The sequence below is a fragment of the Podarcis raffonei genome, chromosome 5, assembly GCF_027172205.1.
Source record: "Podarcis raffonei isolate rPodRaf1 chromosome 5, rPodRaf1.pri, whole genome shotgun sequence".
Lineage (NCBI taxonomy): Eukaryota > Metazoa > Chordata > Lepidosauria > Squamata > Lacertidae > Podarcis > Podarcis raffonei.
The window spans coordinates 19,743,354-19,765,386 of record NC_070606.1 but is presented as its reverse complement, the minus strand read 5'-3'; the positions used below and the strand labels follow the sequence as shown (position 1 = coordinate 19,765,386).

The window sequence follows — 22,033 nt, the reverse complement described above, 5'->3', positions numbered from 1 at the left end:
TATGCTGTTACGGGATGCATTTTTTCTTGTTGTTGAATGAACCTTCAGCACTTAATTAATGTATTGTTCCACAACCTATAGGTACGGTACCACGAAACATTGCACCATGTCCTGCAGTAACAGCTGTTATGAGAAATCCTGTTTACACTGCTTGGAGCCATAGAGTTAACACCAGCAATTGCCCTTCTGTTGCCAGCCAATATTGTTATCAGCATATGCATCCCAGGTATGTAAAAAAAAGGAAAAAGGAAAAAAAGAAGCTTGCTGGATCTGACTAAAAGTCTAGCTGTTTTTCTGTTCTGCTTTCAGCAGTGTTTGAGCACAATTCAAAGTGTTGGTGCTGACCTTTAAAGCCCTAAACAGCCTCGGCCCAGTATACCTGAAGGAGTGTCTCCACCCCCAGCTTAAGGTCCAGCTTCGAGGGCTTTCTGGCGGTTCCCTCCCTGCAAGAAGTGAGGTTACAGGGAACCAGGCATAGGGCCTTCTTGGTAGTGGTGCCCGCTCTATGGAACGCCGTCCCATTAGATGTCAAGGAAATTAACTATCTGACTTTTAGAAGACATCTGAAGGCAACCCTGTATCAGGAAGTTTTTAATGTTCGATCTTTTATCGTGTTTTTAATATTCTGTTGGGAGTCGCCCACAATAGCTGGGGAAACCCAGCCAGATAGACACGGTATAAATAATAAATTACTATTATTATTATATCCAACCAAATGGTACATGGAGGCCACCATTTTGTTTCCATTTATTTCCCCACAAGCAAATTGGTGAATCGTCTCCATTCTGCTGTTGTGTTCTGATCACTTTCATATGTCAGGATTGTGTCTTAACCACACATAGTGGGTGATTGGTGATTCTGAACCAGTAACACCCAGCTTTTCTATGTGTTGTAGTGCTCAACACCAGGGCCGTCTGAGTTTGGACCTGAGTCACAAGCACTCTAGTGAGTGTTCTGACAACTCACGCACAAGGTCATCGCATGGTTCAAATTCACTGCCTTCTAGCGCAAGACTTGGTAAGTGGCATTTCGGATTGGGCAATGCAGACCATTTCTTTCCTTCCTAAGTTGGTGCAATTGAGGAAAAAATATTCAGCTTTCTCTCTAGCAGTTGCTGCAAGATTCAGACTCTGTTCTCTGTCTTTGGCCACTCAGAGACAGCCCATTAAAACTGCCAGGGCTGCTGCTGCAGTGCTGTCATGCAGGTTTCTAGAATTCTCCCAAGTTAGTTCATGTACCAGCCTCCTATGAGACACAGGAGTGAATCATTGGGTTTGTGCAGCCCTTGTAAGGACAGTGTCGGGCTCCATGCACTGCCCATGTCATATTACAAGCCCACTGCACAGGATTCCTTGTCTGAGTGAGTTTACATCCTTGTCTAGAATTGCAAATGCTAGAACAGAGCAACGTCTCTTTAATTGTACTTGAGGGAGTTGGCGATGACTTTCTTTGGTTTGTCCCAATTGCATTCTTCATACTGAGAAAGATGTGAGTCTCCATAGGCCCTTGCAGAATGAGTGGTGTGTGTTTGTAGCTAAAGACAGCAGTTTCTCGATAATACTGGGATGGGAACGGTCCTGTTTTTAAGAACAAAAAGGTTGTAAGGCAGGCATAGGCAAATTCGGCCCTCCAGATGGTTTGGGACTACAACTCCCATCATCCCTGACCACTGGTCCTGTTAGCTAGGGATGATGGGAGTTGTAGTCCCAAAACATCTGGAGGGCCAAGTTTGCCTATGCCTGTGTGCAGAACCCTTTCTTCAAATGTTTTTCTCCCAGCTGAGCACAATTCCATTATGTGAGCTCAGCTGAGGAGGAAAGCATTTGGGAGAAGTATAGTAGGGAGGGAACAATGGTGCCTCACTCCTAACCATACATTCCTTCTGGTTTTTTATTCTTTAAAAAAAGATGTCCCCCATGTGACTGATATATCTCCATTTAACTACCGGAGGATGCAGTTAAGATTTTTCTCTGAAATAATAAAGCTTGTTCCAGAGGACCACTTTATATTGCTACAGCAGAAATCTTGCAGATCTCTTGTGGAATTCAGGGCCTAAAGGAATTTATCTCCTCTTTCTTCTTAATCCTGACTCTTTTTCCTTTTTCCTTTAAAGTAGGTTCTTCCAGCAACTTGCAATATAGGACAGAACGAATAAAAATACCATGGACGCCAAGGTACCCGAGGTCCGTCATTGGCTCTGATAGGGGTAATTTATTTATTTATTTATTTATTTATTTATTTCATTTCTTTCTTGGGAATTACTGCATGAATGAAGACTTCTGCGTTCCAGCTAGTAGATTTTTGTCAGTGTTTAGAGCACGGAACCCTCCCACCTTTGGTGGGCCCCCGGGGTCACATTTGGAAATCTAAGAAACTGGCATGGGTACCACAACATAGCCATTTTGTAGAAGAAAAACACAGTAATTGGGATGACAAAAGCCTCCTCCCCGAAGCACCAGGTAAAACACCCATGCACGCTCCTTTCACAAATACAACACAGGGGCAAAGAGAGGCGACCCCCAAATTAAAAAAAACAAAACAAACAAGACCCTGATTTATTTATTTTTTAATTGAAAGGGTTAGGAAGGGGGGCTCAAGGGGGAGTTTGAGGTTACCATGGTGAACATTGGGCAATCCAAGTTTTGAGCAAGGGCATGACTCCCATCCCATATTTCTAGTGCATGCATATTAAAAATGTTCTTTCTACCCCCTCAACCTCTCAGTGTTAGTATGAAAAACCCCAAAAAAATTCATTAGAGCATTTATTATTTTATTTTTAATTTATTTATTTGCTTTTTCCGATTATAATTTTACAGTCACATATCCAACATACAACATAGAAACAAGATTCCAGAGAATCTCCTAGACTTCCCTCCTCCCCTTTGTGGGTCCTATTGTTAATCGTTTGCATCTTTTATGATATCCAAATCTTTTACCTCTCCATTGTGTCCAAAATTCACCTTTAAACTACAAGTGGCATTCCAATCCTATTAACTGTTTACAATGGTATTTAAGAAAAGTTATTTCCCATCATATCCTAGTGGCGGGGTAGTCATTAAATAGTGCACATAATTTAACATTTAGGTGTTGTTCTTGTTGGAAGCCCACTATTAAAAACACTTGGAAGCCAATGTAAAGTAACGGTGTGACTTCCCCGATAACTTTTGCAACACATCCAACTACCATGGCTGCTCCTGGTCTGTTCTATACAGGTTCACTGTCTCATTCCGAATGTAGCAGCCCCAGCCTGGTAACCCCACCGCAGTCGCCGCTTAACCTGGAGACCTCATCCTTCGCCAGTAGCCAGTCGCAGAACTCGCTTTCCACCCTGCCCAGAATCTCGGTGAGCCCAGTATCTGTAGGGCAACGTCGAAAAGACAAGTAAGTTATTCTGTAAATGTCTTAGGCAGGGCTAGTTAAAATAGTGGTTAAATGTTTAAATGGGGGGGGGGATAGCTAGAGAAAGGGGGGAAATGTGCTAAGAACAGAAACTGCAGCCTTCTAGACCAGTAGCCTTCAGCCCTTTCTCAATCTGGGACTTGCCTTTGACCGCAATCTGCAAAATTTGACTGATTGTCCCCCACCCCACCCCATCCCAGTCCCTACTACCTATGCTACCTTTCTGCTCCTCTCTTCCATGTCCCCTGGCTGTCCTTGTGCCCACAAACTTTCTGTTTTGCATTCTTTTTTCTTAAAAAATGGAGAAAAGCGGCAAAGGTGTGGTTTGGACCCCTGGTGCAGCCCACATTAGGGTGGCCCAGTTGTTGAGGACCAATGTTCCAGAGAGCAGTCCCTCCCAGAAAAGTTACAGGTGCCAGGTCACATAGATGCCCCCCTTCTGGCAGCAAACACAACAAGGAATGCGTTAACAGCTTACATGGGTTTGCTTCATGATTGCTCTTGGATTGACTGTTCCATTTTGGAGATCTTTTCACTTAACAGCACATGGCCAGTATGATGAGCCAAGGCATGCGCCTAAATGGAAAGAAGAGAGAGAATTACATATGTCTAAATGAAGACATATGTGTGTGCGATCTTTAATTCTTGCAGGGTTGAACAGCATGTGAAGAGGCTTCACTCTTGCGCTGTAGAAAAGAAAGGACCGCGACCAGGGCATTCCTGACTTTATTGCGGTCAAAGGAAGGGTGACCAGTGATCCATGCATAATCCATTGCAAATAAAACAATTTCTGGGTAGCAGAAGGGTGAAAGGCAGTAGTACGATCATGATGACACCCCTTTCTGTGACACATGAAACAGAAAGGTCTGGCAACTCTGATCTGCCCCATCTTTTCTGCTTGAGGGATATGTATGATAAGATGATAGTGCTGTGCTGAGTATTACCCCCCCCCTCCAATTCTGTACTTAAGGTTAAGCAGGTGCTATGTAAACTCATGGCAGTTTCACGGACTCCCAAAGGAGCTGACTGCATCTGAGCAAAGCTTTTCCAGGGAATATGAAAGATTCTTACATGACAAACTTCGGAATCGCAGAGACTCGCCTGTCATCACACTGAGCAAAGGCAGTGGTGTCCCTTTCTATGCATGACCAAATCTGTGAAGCTCCGGTTCAAAGCATTGAAAGGTGCATGGAGGGACAGAAGTAGCTTACAGATTGGTGGATTTTTGGAGCATATTCATTAATCTGTGAATGGGTTGGCTGGTGGTCTTCCCCAGCTCTCCAACCCCCCAATAATATTGGAGGAAGATGCCTTATATACCAAGGGCTGGGTCGTACATGATGTTAGAGCGCTTGGGGCTGCCAGTGGACTCACATGCAGGCCAACTGACTAGCAGAGGCTTCTATCTCCGGTCATAAGAGTATTATTATTATTATTATTATTATTATTATTATTATTATTATTATTATCATTATTCACTACAGCCCTGTCTGCTACTCTCACAAAAACAGTACTTTGGAAATAACGTTTATAAAGCACACCCCTCTTTTTTCATCTTGTTTTCCAAAGAAGCACCTATGCAAAGACTGTTTTGCCCAGAAACCAGGCCAGGTCTGGCTTCTCTGGCGTGGGCAGCTCATGCATGTGTTTAATAGAAATGTATCATGTACTCTATTCACTGTGTTTATTCTTCATACAAGAGTACCCACAAGAGTACAAGTGCCTTAGAGCGGATATCAAGAGTCTGTGGTTAATCTTGCACCTTGGGGAAAGGGGGGAATTGGAGTAAAAAGCCAAACAATTTGCTGGGAGCTGTCACCCAACCACCCACTGAGCATATACTTCCCTGTGCAAACAGCAAGATGGATGAGAAAGCTGCGGCTTCCGTCCCTACCAATAGTGGAAGTTTAGCCCAGGGTTTTGCATGCCTGAAACTACCCAAAGTCAAGAGGTTGGGGGCCTTGGTGCCATATGCAGGTGAATGGTGCATGCATCGCAGCCACTAGGAGTTGTCAGTCAGTTGACACGAACCAGGGTTGAGCTGCGTTTGGTAGGAAATTGGTACCAAGGCTTGACTTGCACTTTTCATGGGGCTTGATTTCTGGTCTCAATTTAGTCTCTGTTGTTACTATCTCTCTTTCTAAGTGTTTCTTCTTCTCTTCCTTTCTGCACCCCTCTGCATCTTTCAGATATTTGTTCCGTAATAGGTCTTTTCTGAGAATCCCTGTGGCTCCTAGGCCAAGGTTCTGTTCACTAAGGAGTTTGAGGTTGGCTTGATATAAAGGTTGTCCTTCTCAAGCAGTATTTGCGCACCTTCCCTGTGCTATTTACATGTTTGGATAATTCCCCCCAAAGGAAAAATTGCATGGTAATTGCAATCCTACCATGCAAGCTGCCATTTTTAATGGCTTGACCATTTTTAATGGTTTGATTTTTTTTACAGCTGCTTAATTTTCATTGACTAATGTTGTGTTCCCTGCATACAAATATTAAATATTGGTATTGTGCTTTCCTTGCTCTTGCCTTACCATGTTATATTTATGTTTGTTGCCTCTTAAGGATCTCACATTTCTTTGTAAATTGGCGTAAGGCTTCCTTCTAAAACATTTTCTAAAATGCATATTATATATGTTCGCTTATCTATATATAATATGGATAAAGGTGTGTTTTGTTTCAAACTCATCATTTAATTTCTACTTCTTGTGTTTTAATTTTCTTCCCTCCCTTTTTGTACCTCTCTCTAAATGCATTTAAATGTTCGTTTTAATTGATTTGGCCACCATACATTGCATGATGGTGTTAAGGCAATGCTGCTTCTTGCAGCATTTCTGTTTTTAAGGTGGTCTTCTGCTTTTAAGGGTTAGGGTGGGAATGAGTAGTGCATGTCTTTTGCGTAATTCGTTCCGTTTTGTTTGGGGTGTCCATGGTTTGATGGTTCCTCCTTCTCATTTCCTCCCAAAGGCCTTATATGGAAGAACCGCGGCATGTCAAAGTCCAGAAGGGCTCAGAGCCACTAGGAATCTCCATTGTATGTGGTGAAAATGGTGGGATCTTTGTCTCTAAAGTGACTGGGGGCAGCATCGCCCATCAGGCTGGCCTTGAATATGGTGACCAGTTACTGGAGGTAAAGGTTTTCTGACCTTTGTAAGCTGACCAATGCTGCTATTTTTACACCAGGGGCAGCTTGCTCCAAATGGTTTAGATGCCGGCATTTACAAATTGCCAATTTTATTTGCGGATCAACTTGTTTTCATAAACAGAATGGATATCACAATGTACTTAGTGTGTTGCTATTTCTACAGTAGCCTGAAATTGCCACCTACAAACACAGGAAATGAGCCAATCTGGGGAAAACAGGGATTTGGGTCTGTATCGCCCATTGGAGGAGCAGCAACCTGCTCTGGATCCCCAATGAGTATTCCTGCATGTTAACACACATTTAGAAATATGCGTTGCCACATTCACACATTGCACTTTTGAACTAAGCTGTAATGTGAGAATTCTAAAAGATGGGGTGGGAGCTTCCTTTGACTTACCCCCTTGCTAAGTTGTCTGGCATGTTTGCAATCAAATTTCACAACATTGCTGTCTTGGATGCCTAAAAGAAGTGCATGGGGGTCCCACAAAGCTGTTACTCATATTGGCGTAATCCAACAGGAGGAAACAAAGCCAGTCAAATTGTCATCAGAAGTGCTCATCCTCTTTCACTCACCTATTCAGCTTACAAATGTATGATGTTCATTGCTGGCTACTGGATCAAATTTCGGCCTGGACAAATGTTCAAAGAGCACCTATTTGGATCAGAGGGATTGTCCACAAGGCTTGTGTTTCCACGCACCCTTGAATTTACTTAAAAATTAAAGGTTAATTAGTCTTTGGTATCCCACCAGCCTCAGAAAATAGCTAATCAAATTTGAAATGCATTTACTTCATTGTATGTGTGTTTAAAATGTTTCTTATGTAAAAAGCTGGTTTTTTATTTTAAAAAAATACTATTTAGGAAAACCTTTCTGTACTTAAGTAGGTCAGTAAGTTATCCACTTACAGAGCAGTCAGGTCAAATTGTCGAGATTTTATGATGGCATTGATTTTTTCTTCAAAGTGGTAATTAAATAATATAGAATCAGTAATGGCATTCCTATCCACCCTGACTTGAACTCGACAAATATCTTGCGCTACAGATCCAATAAATCGGGGCGGGGGATCATATTTCAAAAAGCAATATGAAGTTAAATGGGGAAATCTATACTTATTTCATCAGCAGGAATGTGCTGCTGAAATCATGTGTCTCCCTCCTTCTCCTCCCACAGTTTAATGGAATAAATCTGCGGAATGCTACAGAACAGCAAGCGCGGCTCATCATCGGACAGCAGTGTGACACCATAACTATTCTAGCACAATATAACCTACACATGTTCCAACTTGGCAATCACTCACGATCAAGGTAAGATTGGTTAGCCCTTATCCAGGATGGCCTACGCCGTGTGAACTGATAGTTTTTGCTTTCTTGGATCAGGCATCTGGAGGCTGGCTGATAGCTGTAATTATTAAGCTTCCTTGGTTGTGGTTTGCTATGATGTTTGAATTGAACCACTGTGAAATAGATATTCTCCCTGAGGACGACTGGTGGGAAGAGTGCATAATGTTTTCCATGTCAACAACCCCAGGTTGAACCTCTTTATTGGGTGTCAAAACCAAGAGCCAATCACAACACTTGTCTGAAGCAGTGAAAGGGTGTGCGGGGGGATGGGATTCTTGACAGCAAATTTATATGTTACACAGGAAATACATGTATTTTTAGGTACCTCTCACCTGTTTTGGAATCCAGTTCACAGGAGCAGATTCCATCCCACCAGCATCCAGTACATTCTACAGAGCTGCTGCCATCTACACCAACCAACCCTTCCTTGTCCAGGCTACTGCAGTTGTGCCTTGCTCACTCTAGGACCGGCTGCTTTTGTCTGCTGGGGGAGAACATCTGATCCCAGAATAAGCAAGATGCCAGTCACTTCAGCTGCTAGCCAGGACCAGGATAGATCTATATTCTATAGGCAGCAGGGGCAGTCATCCTTAAGCTTTTAGAGCAGGTTGTGGATGAAAATCTAAGCACCCATTTAAATATCTAAATATCTGAAACTGTTTAGATATAATGCAGTTGATCAGCTTTTAATTTTTGTGGTATTCTTCTTCTTCCTTCTGCTAACTTGAGCTCCCGGCTAGAACCTGTGAGCAGCCATTCCACTCCACAAGGCAGCGGAGCTGCAACCCCTGACAGCCATTCCATAATTGATACTGTGAGCGAACAGGATGAAGGGACCATGACGCCTCCATCCAAGCAGACCACCCCAACCACCAGTCCCCGCAATTCAATCAGGTAACCTGCTTCCTCATTTCACTTCATGAAGATTCTCTCTTTCTCTTTCTCTGCATCTTTGGGGTTGGGCAGCTACTCTGTCTTCTAGACTTACTCAAGGGGAGTAGGGTTGAAAGCTGAGTGCCAAATTTGAAAGCAAGTGCTCCACTTCTACAAGGAGCTTGGTCCTCACATTGCCCTTCTCCGGAGCCAAGCAATTCAGCACGAGGGAGTGGGAGTTCCCAAGAGGAACGCTCAATCTGGATCCATGGTGGCAGTGCTATTTTTCTAGAAAAACAGGTGCTGGAACTCACCATGAATGCCTCCCTTATTCTTTTATAATGGCAACGGTGCCCACCTGAGAGGTGCTGGAACTGAGTTCTGGCTGGGGAAAAAAGCCCTGCATGGTGGAAAGGAGTTGGTTCATTCCTGCCAAATAATGCCACAGCAAACTCAAATGGGGGCAGCTGGGACATCTTTGGGGCCTCTCTTGCTGAGAGCTAGCAAGGGAATAGGGGTTAAAGGCTGGCTGGAGCTGAGGGTTCGGAGGAGCAGGACCTGATGAGGATCAGCTTGTCAAACAGGCCTTGGGTGTCTTCTCTTCTTCTCTTGCCATTGAAAGGAATTCTGTAGACACCAGCAAGAGGACACCTGAACCTAGAACAGTTACCATTAAGAAGTCCCAAGTGGAACTCGGAATCCAGATCTGTGGTGGAAACCTACATGGTATTTTTGTGTCCGATGTAGAAGATGACAGCCCTGCCAAAGGACCTGATGGGCTGGTGCTTGGAGACATGATACTTGAGGTAAGCAGTAGATATAAAAGGAAGGTGGTTGGTGGTTCAAACTCTTGCAGAATCTGTGGGTGCAAAACACATCCATATTTTCCCCCATGAAAGGAAAAGCAGCTTGGGTTTTTTGTTTTTAGCGGACAAAAATGGTTAGCAAGGAAAGGGGAATTCATCCCTTGTTTTCTTCCTCTTCTCATGCACCCACATGCCACCGCCACTCCAGCTGATCCTTCATTTGAGATTCCAGGATGCTGCTAGTGCCTTTGGAAAGGAAAAATAAAATACCATAAGGAAAAATAATCATACAACTACATCTGACATGTAGTCTGGCCCTCAAATATTCTAGTGTGATGAGGAAGGTTGAGATAAGCAGGAAATCTATTAGGTCTCAGTTGGAAAATGTACAAAATTTGAGGTGGAATGTCATCTGAGACCAGCAAGGATGCTTAAGATTCAGAGCAGTGATGCATGGATGAAATATGGCCTAGACATTCTCCAATGAATGACGTTTCTGAAAACTTGTGCTGCCCAGCTGTATTTTTGGACTGGGTTGCCATTTCCCCATTTTTCCATTAGCGAGGACACTGGGTTCTTAATTTACTGTGAATGTATTTCCTTTCCCCCTCTTTTGGCATAGTCAGGCTCTCTAGTCCCAAATAACATCCTTTTCACTGTTTGGTTCGTTAGACGCGTGCATCCGATTGGAGATTTCAAGTGTTTTTGTTTCTTCTGCTTCCTCCCCCCCAGTATGGATCTGTTGACATGCGGAACAAAACAGCCGAAGAAGCTTATCTTGAAATGCTCAAGCCAGGTGAAAATGTTAGAATAAAAGCTCAGTACAGAATAGAAGAATTCAACAAGATCAAAGAGTTACCTGGAGATGGATTCTATGTCAGGTATGTAAAAGTTCAATTGGTAAACTAGGAGACTATTCACCTGCTACAACTGTGGGCTAATTCACACAGATATGAGCATCTCTTGAACTTTCATCACTTGATGGCTTGCAGATGAACATGCAAATGGGCTGCATTGAAAGCATTGTATACATTGTGTTTGAACTGACTATAGGGAACAGGACAGCACTGTCTCCAGTGACTTAATCTGCAATGGTTTATTTATACATAAAAGTTGTCACTTGATGCTATAGTCAACAGAAGCGAGCATGCATCCCACTTTTATGAATACAGCTCAAGAGCACGCCTACAAAATTGGCATCAAAAGTTCAGTCACAATAAGGCAAACTGTATTTATCGTGATTCCATACTTCCTTTTCAACAAATTTAATAATCTCCCCTTAATTACCTGAAAGATGGATATCCTATGATTAGGGAAGTGGGCCTTAGACTCAGCACAGCCCTGTTAAGGATTCTTGAATGATTCCATAGGCTGTAAAATTGAATATTATTAATCTACCTCCCAGAGATTTGTGAAGATGACTAAGTATCAGAGAGAGCACTTCCTTAAAAAAGAGAAAAAGATAAGTGAGCCAGCAGTTTTCTGGTTCAAAGCTTATCTCAGTCATGAACTCCTTGAATAGCCTTAAGTAATTTAGGCACACAGTTAAATAACATATATTTAATAATATAAACTCTTGAATAAACTAAAATTCCCAGCCTCTGTGCCCCACCAGGATCTGTGATATTTTGCTGGACTGCCTCTTAACAGATGGCTCTAATGTAAAGCACATGGGTAAAATAATATAATCGTAGAATTGTGTGGAGTTGGAAGGGACCCTAAGGATCATATAGTCCAACCCCCTGCAATGCAGGAATATGCAGCTTTCTCAAATGGGGATTGAACCTGCAACCTTGATGTTATCAGCACCATGCTCTAACCAGCTGAGCCATCCAGAGCATGTATTCTTTGCCCTGAAGCATAATGATACAGTGGTGAAGCATAGCTCTAAATCCCTCTTGATGGGTTGGGTCTGGACTATGTTAGTTGAACTTGGGTCCCATTGAAATAAAAACCTTTACCCTTACTCAACTCCCATTGAAATCAATGGGAATTAAGTTCATCAAACTTAGTGTGAATCCATCCCATTAACAATATAAATATACACCTCAGGTAGATAAAGGCTGTGGGCAATCATGTCCGCATCAGCCCTGGAACTGGTCGCCTCCTATTTGGGATTCTTGAAAAGGCTGTAGAGGGAGAAGTGGGAGCTTTAAGCTACTGCTCTGTTGACCAGGCATGAGAAGAAGTATTTATTTCTCCCAGGCCTTGCCATTCCACAGGTTCCTTGCTGCCTACCTATTGCAAGGACTGACATGCCCTCTCTGTCCTGAACCTGAGGACGCCTCTGGGGCTCAAGTATGCATAGTCCCAAGGAGCTCAACTCAGCAAAGTCCCAGCTTCAAATCTGGAGGTTCCTGGTTCACACCCTGGAGTCTCTGATATAAAGCATTGTTAAAATAAAAAGCGTAAATATGTACAATTTTTTTGGCGAAGGGTTTTTAAGGAGATAACAGAAATCCCTGGGTTAAAGCTGGCTGAAACTCCAGAGATAGCATTATTATCAATTTATGATGGGGTGGAAGTTTTGCAAGCTATGAAGGACTTGCTCACAAATTTATTGACAGCTGCGCAAATTACTATAGCTAGGAAGTAGAAGGGGCAAGCAGAATATAAAATGGAAGAATGGTATAAAGAGATGAGGGATATTGCTTTTAATGATAAATTAGCACGTGTCATTAAGGTAAGACAGGAAATATGCAGGAGAAATGATTTGAGGAGATATGGAGGGTGTTTGCAGAATTTGTACTCTTAAAATGGAAAGGGGTCAAACCATTGCAAGAGGTGTTGAAATTTTGGGAGGTTGGATAGTTACAATGGAATGGTCTCGGTGGTGGGGTGCACATTTTTATTCTTATTTATTTATGATTATTATTTTTATTATTATTATGATTTATTATTATTATGATTTTATTATTATTATGATTATAAAAAAAAGAAAATAAAATTTAAAAAACAAATAATATAAAATAAAAAGGGTCTCTTCATTTCATATATTTTTTTGCAGGGCACTTTATGACCGGATGGCAGAAGTGGAGCAGGACTTGAGCTTCAAGAAGGATGACATTTTGTACGTCGATGACACTCTGCCGCAGGGGAACTTTGGCTGCTGGATGGCGTGGCAGCTGGATGAAAATGCCCAAAAGCTGGAAAGAGGACAGATTCCCAGCAAATACATGTAATTAAATGTCTGAGATACAAATGGCATTTGCCTCATTGCTAAAAGGGGGCAGTTACGATGAAGTATGAACGAAAGCCAAGTGTTTCGTTCTTCAAAGCTTTGTAGTTAATGTTGGAGGGGGTATTAAGTTTCCCAATAAAGTTACTTGAGAGAGGTGGCATGTTTTAATAACTCTCAATTAAAAGAAACTATTCCATCAAGTCATTTTTAGTGCTGCCGATGGTTGCCTACTTCCTAAAAATGGAAAGGACTTTGTTTTTGTGCTTTTATTCCGGGACAGCCTAAGTGGCTTCCCGTCGTCATGCCACAGCACTTTTAGACAGGGATGGATGGCATCCATATTTAATTTTGGTCTGTGGGTTGGAACATAAGAGAACACCACATTTCCCCCTTTAATTCACCAAATTAATGCTTGCTTTTTAATAAAGATCAAGGAGATCAAGATCAAGGGACAGAATTGGGCACTGCTGCCTCAGCTAAGATCCTGATGTCATGGTGTATATGCAGCCAATTGGTGGAGGGGGATGTCCCTCATTCTGGCTGCCAGCTTACACTTTTTTTGGTTTTCACTCACTCTCAGGTCTTTGACTTGATCATATCCTTCTCTTTCTCCCTCTTTGCAATAGCATTTCACCAACCTTCTCACTTCATTTCCCTCCATCTTATCTTGGAACTGTAGAATCATGGGGTTCTAGTGTGGCCATACCTCCTCTCCTCTTTTGTATGGGACTCCATTATTCTTACTATTTTTTAATTCTTCACTTTGTGCTTCAAGTTTCTATACCTACCCACTTAGATGACCACCACACAAGGAACAGAAGCTTATTATTTGACTTAGGTTGGGCATCTGAGGTTGGGCTCATGGTTTGGCTTCCTCCAGACAAACCATGAGTAAAGGTAAAGGTACCCCTGCCCGTACGGGCCAGTCTTGACAGACTCTGGGGTTGTGCGCCCATCTCACTCAAGAGGCCGGGGGCCAGCGCTGTCCGGAGACACTTCCGGGTCACGTGGCCAGCGTGACAAAGCTGCATCTGGCGAGCCAGCGCAGCACACGGAAACGCCGTTTACCTTCCCGCCAGTAAGCGGTCCCTATTTATCTACTTGCACCCGGGGGTGCTTTCAAACTGCTAGGTTGGCAGGCGCTGGGACCGAGCAGCGGGAGCGCACCCCGCCACGGGGATTCGAACCGCGACCTTTCGATCGGCAAGCCCTAGGCGCTGAGGCTTCCTCCAGACAAACCATGAGTAGGGAGTCTTAATTACAGCTCATGGTTTGTCTGTAGTGAGACATGCCACAAGCCTAGGTTGGGTGCAGAGGCCACAGTCTTCACCCCAGGAATCCTCGTGTTTGCTCAATCATGGTAAGTCACGGCTTGGTTTAGCTCAGAACCGCACTTTCATCCTCAAGTCAACTACAGATGACCCCATAGCGAGGCCTGTCTCAAGATCCATTGTTGGTTTTACTGCTACCTGTATTCTGTTCAAGAGCATTTCAGATTTTGCCTGATTAAGTCCACAATCTCTTTGCAGGATGGAGCAGGAGTTCTACAGGAGGCACAGCATGTCCGAAGCTAAAGATGAAAACAGCTCTGCAAAGACATCATCGGCAGCAGCTCGGAGGTCGTTCTTTAGGAGGAAGCACAAGCACAAACGCAGCGGGTCCAAAGATGGAAAGGAACTGCTAGCCCTTGACACCATCAGCACAGACTCCATCCCTTTTTTGGATGGCAAGTGTCTTAACTGAATTTGCTTAGCCCACAACAAAATTATCTAGGTTTATTTGCACATTGGTAAAGGAGGGCCTTCATAGGACGTGGGTGGTGCTGTGGTCTAAACCACAGAGCCTAGGGCTTGCCGATCAGAAGGTTGGTGGTTCGAATCCGTGCAACAGGGTCAGCTCCCATTGTTTGGTCCCAGCTCCTGCCCCCTAGCAGTTCAAAAGCACGTCAAGTGCAAGAAGATAAATAGGTACCGCTCCGGCGGGAAGGTAAACGGCATTTTTGTGCGCTGCTCTGGTTCTCCGGAAGCGGCTTAGTGATGCTGGTCACATGACCTGGAAGCTGTCTGCGTACAAACGCCGGCTCCCTTGGCCTGTAGAGTGAGATGAGCGCGCAAACCCAGAGTCGTCCACGACTGGACCTAACGGTCAAGGGTACCTTTACCTTTAAAGAAGGGGCTATGACTGGGTTTCAGAACAAAACAAAACAGAGGAGTTGAGGAAAGGGTGAGCGGGGGAGAGTCAGCCTGCCATATCCGCTGCATGTTCAAAGCTGTTTGGTGATACCCAAATGCCAGACTCGTAATCTGGGGAACAGTGTTTCTGTCTCTGCTCCTCCACATGCAGCTGCTGGGTGACCTCGGGCTAGTCACACTTCTCTGAAGTCTCTCAGCCTCACTCACCTCACAGAGTGTTTGTTGTGACGGAGGAAGGGAAAGGAGAATGTTAGCCGCTTTGAGACTCCTTCAGGTAGTGCTAAAGTGGGATATCAAATCCAAACACCTCTTCTTCTTCTTCTTCTCTCACACATTTAATCTTTTACATACAAGACTGATTAGCATGACCCATAACCCTTCTTAAAGTATATTTCCACATGTCCCCATAAATCTGCTATTCACAGTAGCTAAGAAGTATGGATTTGGATCATTAGCTATAGAATGTGGAGTTTCTCCAGCTGTTCCCAATGATCTTTTTCTGTATTACCTGTTCGGGCTTTGGTTTTTTCAATTCAGATTTTGTATTGTTAGAGAATTCAGATTCACAATTTTCAGACAGCGACTGTCCCACACCTCAGTTAGCGTCACTATCATGGGCCCTTGAGCTGTTGTATTCTTTTATTTATTTGTTTTCCTGATCATGTAAGCAACTCTCTGTTTCTCTCCAGATTCTGTAAACCTTGCTTATCAACGAGTCCAGAAAGTGGACTGCACGTCTCCCAGGCCTGTGCTTATTCTAGGGCCACTACTTGATGCTGTGAAGGACATGCTAGTCAAGGAATCTCCAGGAAAATTTTGTCGGTGTCCTCTAGGTAAATATGCCAGCACTTGAAGGTCCTCTAGTAACAAAAAGTTGGTCTCCAGAGGGAGCAGTAGAAAAACAATGGTTGCTTAGGTGTTATGGGTAATTCAGGTGACAGACATCCTCTATCGGCAAGAATTCCCTTCTAAAATGCCTCTTTTCCTTTGCCCATTTGGCCATTGTGCTGCTCTGCGTTCTCAGGTATTCTTTCCTCCTCTCCCTCTTCAGCTTATAATTCTCCCTCTGCTCTCTTTCCTCTTAAGTCTCTTCTCCTTACTGTGGTATTCATCTTCTCCCCTCCAGCACACAGAAGAAACAAACCACAATACCCGGTTTAGTGTTATCTCCGAACCAGAGATTGTTGTTGTTTTTCACTCCCAACAAACTTGGATCAGTAATCTAAGAACAAGCATGGGCTATGTATTGTTGGGATGGAAACAAACAATGATCCTTGGTTTGGGACAGAGCACTTGATCCAAGAGTCGTATTTCGTTTCTTTCCAGTGTGTATAGGGAAGACACAGACCAGAAAGACTCAATTGTGGGAAATTGCTAAATATGTGTTGTGAACAACGCCATTACCTTGTTTGCAATTCAAAAGGAAAGTAAATACAAGCCACGATGGCAATCATCAGCCAAAGTACAGGTGCTGCTTCACACTCCTGGTTAAGCAGAAGTACCAAGTGATGGTGCAGCGTTTAGCATCACGGCCTCCCTTCCCTCGTGTGCAATTTATTAAACTCTTTATCTGCTTGCTCCTTTGGGGAGAGCGCTTCCTGACAGCTATGCATGCAGCCTGGAACAGCACAGACTTATTAAACAGTTGTCCTGGCCTGGATTTATTAAAGCATGGGTTTATGAAGCAGTTGTCATGCTACAAAGCCAACAGGGCAACTGCTGCAACAGCCTCCTTGCTTTTCCCCAGGACTCTGTGTGTGGTCCTACATTGAATGAGGCAGGAGAGACGCCAACAGTGCTTCTTCCCCCCCCCCACACCTGGCAATTTTCTCTGCTTTCTCTCTGCCGTAATGTAACATCCCTCTACTCTGCCCCATTCTAGAAGGGGGGGAAAACATTATCATGGTATTAGCTTGTGCAAATATTGCATTGTAGGGAATGTGCAGCTGTGAGTGCATATTCCTTGATGATCCGTTTAAGCCCTTCAGTAGACGTAAGGCCAAATGATTGCTTTTAACTGGTTTAAATGTTAACGTGCTTTATATATATACTGTATGTGTGCAAAGGAAAACTTGGGTCTGAAGCATCCGAATGCCACCTTCCTGTGAAAGTAAAAAATGAATAAACCATTCTTTGTTTTTGTTCTTCCAAAACAGAGGTGATGAAAGCTTCTCAACAAGCCATCGAGCGGGGTGTGAAAGACTGTTTATTCATAGATTATAAACGTAGGAGTGGACATTTTGATGTGACAACTGTTGCCTCAATAAAGGAGATAACAGAGAAGGTACTTCTCTCTTTCTCTTTCTCTTTTTATGGTAGCTTTACCATCAGTTATATTTTTTCCTCTTAAAAAAGGCACCCACCCACAGTTCTCCTGTAGCTAAACTAATTTGGGCCTGCCAGCTTCTCGAGTGGGAGACAGTCTGGAACCACACAAAAACTTATCTGAACTCTTTGGAGAGGAGGCAACGCACAAGGAGATAGAAATATGACCCTTTCTCAATTACGTTTGCATTCTTATATTTAAAAACTGGATTGATGTGCTGTTTTGATTCTGTAATCCCTAGATTAAAGTGGCTAAGTAGGTGAGCCAGCAAGTCTTGTGTTTGAGTCTAACCTTGGGTGTTGTTGACTTCCAGAGCACATGGCAGTAACTTTCCATGGCACACTGGACAAAATGAAGAACTTTCTATCCTTGTTCTTCAGCTTATACTTCACGGGCCAAATTTGATGCAACATGGCAGCCAATATTATCATTATTTAACAACACTTACATAGTTCGGTCCCAGCGCCTGCCAACCTAGCAGTTCGAAAGCACCCCCGGGTGCAAGTAGATAAATAGGGACCGCTTACTAGCGGGAAGGTAAACAGTGTTTCCGTGTGCTGCGCTGGCTCGCCAGATGCAGCTTGTCACGCTGGCCACGTGACCCGGAAGTGTCTGCGGACAGCGCTGGCACCTGGCCTCTTAAGCGAGATGGGCGCACAACCCCAGAGTCGGACACGACTGGCCCGTACGGGCAGGGGTACCTTTACCTTTACATAGTGTGGGATTGTAATAAACCTCAAAGCCATTTGTTGTTCGCATGCAATTTACATGCCGCCCTTCATCGTAAGATCTCAGTGTGGTTCACGGAATAAAATACAGGATAAAAACAAGTAAATAAATAAATAAATCAAAACAGCAAAACAATACCCCCCTTCCCACAGATACAATTAAAAGGCAGTAGAATATTAATCGCAGGTGAGGAGTGGGAGGTTTCTGCTTCTATCAGGAAGAGAACACATCCAAGCTCCCCACCTCCTCTCCCCATGTCCCATTGCTACAGAAACTTTTATCTCAGGCCAGCTCTGCTACTGGCAGTAAACCAAGCTGATGAGAAAAGTGCTTTTAGGCCATTTGGAAGTTTCAGGTCTGCTCACCTGAGCACAACTTCCATGGTAAAAAAGCATGCCCTGCTCGCCCCACTAATGGAGACGTATGTTTAAATAAGAGCATGCCGCTTGCCTCCACCACAACTAGCTTGGGCCTAAGTAAATTTGCTATGGTGTTCAGGTTCTGCATTTGGACATCCCAAAGGCATCTGGCTGGTCACTGTGAGATGCTGGGCCTTTGGTCCAGCAGGCTCCCCTTCCGTTGTTAACTGGGCAGATAGGAAAGACGGCTTGGGGAGAGGCAGGTTTGAGAATATTAGGCCGGTGATGAGTTTAAAGTCAGGTGTTTGCACTTCCTGGCTCCTTCTGTTGGTATATTTAAATAGTACAGGAACTGTTAGAGAGAGAGAGAGGACACGGTGTTGGTGGTGGAGGGGTGGAAATTGAAGGATAGCCAAGCGAGAGAGTGAGAAGTCGCATGGGGGAAGCAAAAAGTACAGAAATACAGAGTGTGAATAGGAATGCAACCAGAATGGTGTCTCAGAGCAGTGCTAGAAACAGAGATGTGAAAGCTAGAAGCTAAATGGCACCTTAAACCCAGGTTATGTACCAGGTTATGTAGACGGAATGTCTAGGTGCGCTTTTTTAATAACAAGAATACAAAGCTGAAAATGAACGAACTGCAGCTAAAATATTCTGTTCATTTTTGACATGGTCTAGTCCTTCCCCTGCCCGCCCCCTAATATTCTTAAGAGGGTCTCTTCTCCAGTTTTCAGCCAGTAGCTGGAAGTGGGAAGAGTGAAAAAGGGTCCCCCTTTCCTTCCACTGCACTTTTAATCTGAAATCTGAGGTGCCCATAGCTCAGAAACTGCTCGTGATAATGAAATTGCATGTCACAAAATGTGCCTGGAACAATGGGAGTTTCGAGCACTGTCTCAGAGAGAGCAGGCAAGCTGCAGGGACACTTGTGAATTTCCTTGATAGTCTAAAGTGAGCTGTTATTCTCCAGCCCCCTCTGCAAAAGGGGGCTAATGAAACTGAGCTGCCTTGCATAGCTGTTTGTAAGGGTTGCTGAGTGAATGCACGTGAAATGCTTTGAACATATCATTAATCGATTATTTTTCATCAGGACTGTCACTGCCTCTTGGACATTGCTCCTCATGCCATCGAACGGCTCCACAGCATTCACATCTACCCAATCGTCATTTTTGTCCGTTACAAAAATGCCAAGCAGATCAAGTAAGTGTGAGATGTGGGCCGGGTGGTGGCTGTAGGGATTTGGGTAGTGCTTAGAGGATGGCGTGCTTCCGGTGCTTTCTTGTGTGCAACAGGAAATCTGCTTTCACTTAGATATGCCATTTAGGCTGCAGTCTTATATCTGCTTACCTTGGAGTAAGCCCCATTCAGGGATAACTTCCGAGTAGATGTGTGTGGGTTGCACTTCGAAATTCTATGAATTTTGAGTATGGGGCTGCACTGCATTATCAAAGGCTTGATTTTATTTAATCAGATAATATAATGTTGTTGTGCTTTTAGTTATGCATACGTTGGAAGAAATCTGCCTTCTCTACACAACTGATTTTTGTACATTGGTTATGCTATACAGAGGTACCTCGGTTTATGAACTTCATCCATTCTGGAAGTTCATTCTTAAACCGAATCTGCTCTTAAACCAAGGCACGCTTTCCCTAATGAGGCCTCCCGCCGGCAGTGCCTTTCCACCGTTCGGCCTCTATTCGTAAACCGAGGTAACGTTCGCAAACCGGAACACTACTTCCGATTTTGCGGAGTTTGTAAACCGAATAGTTTGTAAACAGGAATGTTTGTAAACCAAGGTACCACTGTATAAATAATACATGCTGGGTAAAGGGTGGTTTTTTTCCATATGAGGTCTACAGATTTGCATTGGATTATATTCATATATAGTCCTTTGTGGCTACTATTTTTTAATGCTTTTAAAATGCCTTGAGGCCAAGGTGTACTGTACAATAATTGCATTAAGAACAGGCCCCCGGGATTTGCCAAGAAAAGTAAGGCAGTTAGGAAGGGAACAGGGAGAAGCCAGGTCAGCGCCATAGAAGCTGTTTAAACCAGGGGTAGCCCATCAGATGTTCCCTGCCAGCATGATATTTAAACCCTTGCAAGGAGGGAGAGGTGCAAAAGTCAGGAGGCATTGGAGAGAGAATGAAGACGTGAAAATTGAACAAGTACCCCAAGGTTTTGGCAAGATGAAACTGCCAGTGGGGGAGAGGGAGAAGAGAGGGAAGAGATCTCCGTACAGAAGAAGTAACTTTGAAAAGTGGCTCTGATAAGAAAACAGGAATCCAGGCCCAGGTGGAGTGACAGAGGCAAGCCAGCTTTGGGAGCCAAGTGGCAACCACTGGGCTTTGTGGGGCAGCTGCACTCACACTCCATATATCCACCTTGCCCAACAATTTTCAATGCTTGCTTCCTTACAATCATGGTTCATAAAAGATAACTGAAATTTAGGATTTTAAGCAACATTTATAAATGATGTTTCCTATATATAAAGGTTTTGGACAGCCATCCAGCGCCCTAAGGGTGCTTTCTGGTCACAGTTGACAGCACTGCCTTTGTGTAGGTGCCTGTTGATTAAGGCAGATTGCCTTGCCAGTTGCAGCAGATCAAAGGTTAGCTCATGGGAAGGCAAACTAATACCTGGGGGTTGGATCCGGCCCAATTGCCTTCTAAATCCGGCCCACGGACGGTCCGGGAATCAGCATGTTTTTACATGAGTAGAATGTGTGCTTTTATTTAAAATGCATCTCTGGGTTATTTGTGGGGCATAGGAATTCATTCATCCCCCCCCAAAAAAAATATATAGTCTGGCCCCCCACAATGTATGAGGGACAGTGGACTAGCTCCCTGCTGAAAAAGCTTGCTGACCCCTGGTAGCTGCTCCTGTTGCTGCAGTTTGTGTGTCAAGCGGCCTTCCTATACTGGGCACCAGGTGGCGATCTCCACACACCATCTATGCTGATTAAAATGGGCTGCAAATCTGTTTAGCTCCCTAATGGTTTGCCTTGTGTCCCCTGAAAAATTAAGCGTTTAACGAGCTTTTTCTACATTTCTGTGTTAGAGAGCAAAAAGACCCCGTCTTCCTGAGGGACAAAGTTACGCAGAAACATTCCAAAGAACAGTTTGAGACTGCTCAGAAGATAGAACAGGAATATAACAAGTACTTCACAGGTTTGTATGCCAAAGGAAACAATAGCAAAGTGGAAGGCTGGCTTCTGATTCCTCTAGCTGGTTGTGTTTATGTGTGTTTGTGTATTTTTTTGCAACAGCATACCCCCCCCCCCGCCTTTAGCGGTCACATGTGTGTAGGTCACAGTATAGCACATGGTTCCCCATAACCAGAAGAATTATAAATCATCCCTTTTAGCACTAAACATGTTCTACTTCGAAGAAAGGGAACAATCAATAAGTCTCTGTTACGTGCTAGGATTTCCCGAATGGTCAGCTCAAGGGATAGGAAACCCAGCAATGTCGGGCACTAAAAGCTGGCAGAAGCATCTGAGAGGAGTGGGGGGCAGAGCTTGCAGCTGCCCAGTCCGATCCAGGTAAGCGGCAGTGATGCTACAGTTGGGAGAATGGTGCCATAGCTATTTCCAACTACATAGGTTGCTGCTGCAAACTGGACCTGCCCGCCCCTGCTCAGTCACTTAGGCACTTGACTATGTCCAAGGGACAGCATGTGCAACATTTT

The 22,033-nt window shown here is 43.9% G+C and overlaps 1 protein-coding gene across 12 annotated transcripts in view; it reads left to right on the top strand.

Moving 5' to 3' along the window:
• The window catches only part of LOC128413724 (disks large homolog 5-like), a 117,255-nt gene that overhangs the window by 78,282 nt on the left and 16,940 nt on the right, over window positions 1–22,033 (top strand). For 7 of the 12 annotated variants that reach the window (XR_008330414.1, XM_053388102.1, XM_053388101.1 and 4 more), the window contains 15 exons: window positions 82–226; window positions 896–1,017; window positions 2,114–2,206; window positions 3,213–3,381; window positions 6,361–6,523; window positions 7,710–7,843; window positions 8,609–8,773; window positions 9,375–9,558; window positions 10,291–10,439; window positions 12,566–12,736; window positions 14,269–14,465; window positions 15,621–15,764; window positions 17,088–17,215; window positions 19,433–19,542; window positions 21,404–21,513. Coding sequence is in view for 10 of the 12 variants with exons in the window: in XM_053388102.1 (XP_053244077.1) it covers window positions 82–226; window positions 896–1,017; window positions 2,114–2,206; window positions 3,213–3,381; window positions 6,361–6,523; window positions 7,710–7,843; window positions 8,609–8,773; window positions 9,375–9,558; window positions 10,291–10,439; window positions 12,566–12,736; window positions 14,269–14,465; window positions 15,621–15,764; window positions 17,088–17,215; window positions 19,433–19,542; window positions 21,404–21,513 (2,184 nt within the window). In the remaining 2 variants the exon portion in view is untranslated. The remainder of the gene's footprint in view (window positions 1–81; window positions 227–895; window positions 1,018–2,113; window positions 2,207–3,212; window positions 3,382–6,360; window positions 6,524–7,709; window positions 7,844–8,608; window positions 8,774–9,374; window positions 9,559–10,290; window positions 10,440–12,565; window positions 12,737–14,268; window positions 14,466–15,620; window positions 15,765–17,087; window positions 17,216–19,432; window positions 19,543–21,403; window positions 21,514–22,033) is intronic. The other 5 variants (XR_008330415.1, XM_053388108.1, XM_053388107.1 and 2 more) reach the window with 2 other exon arrangements.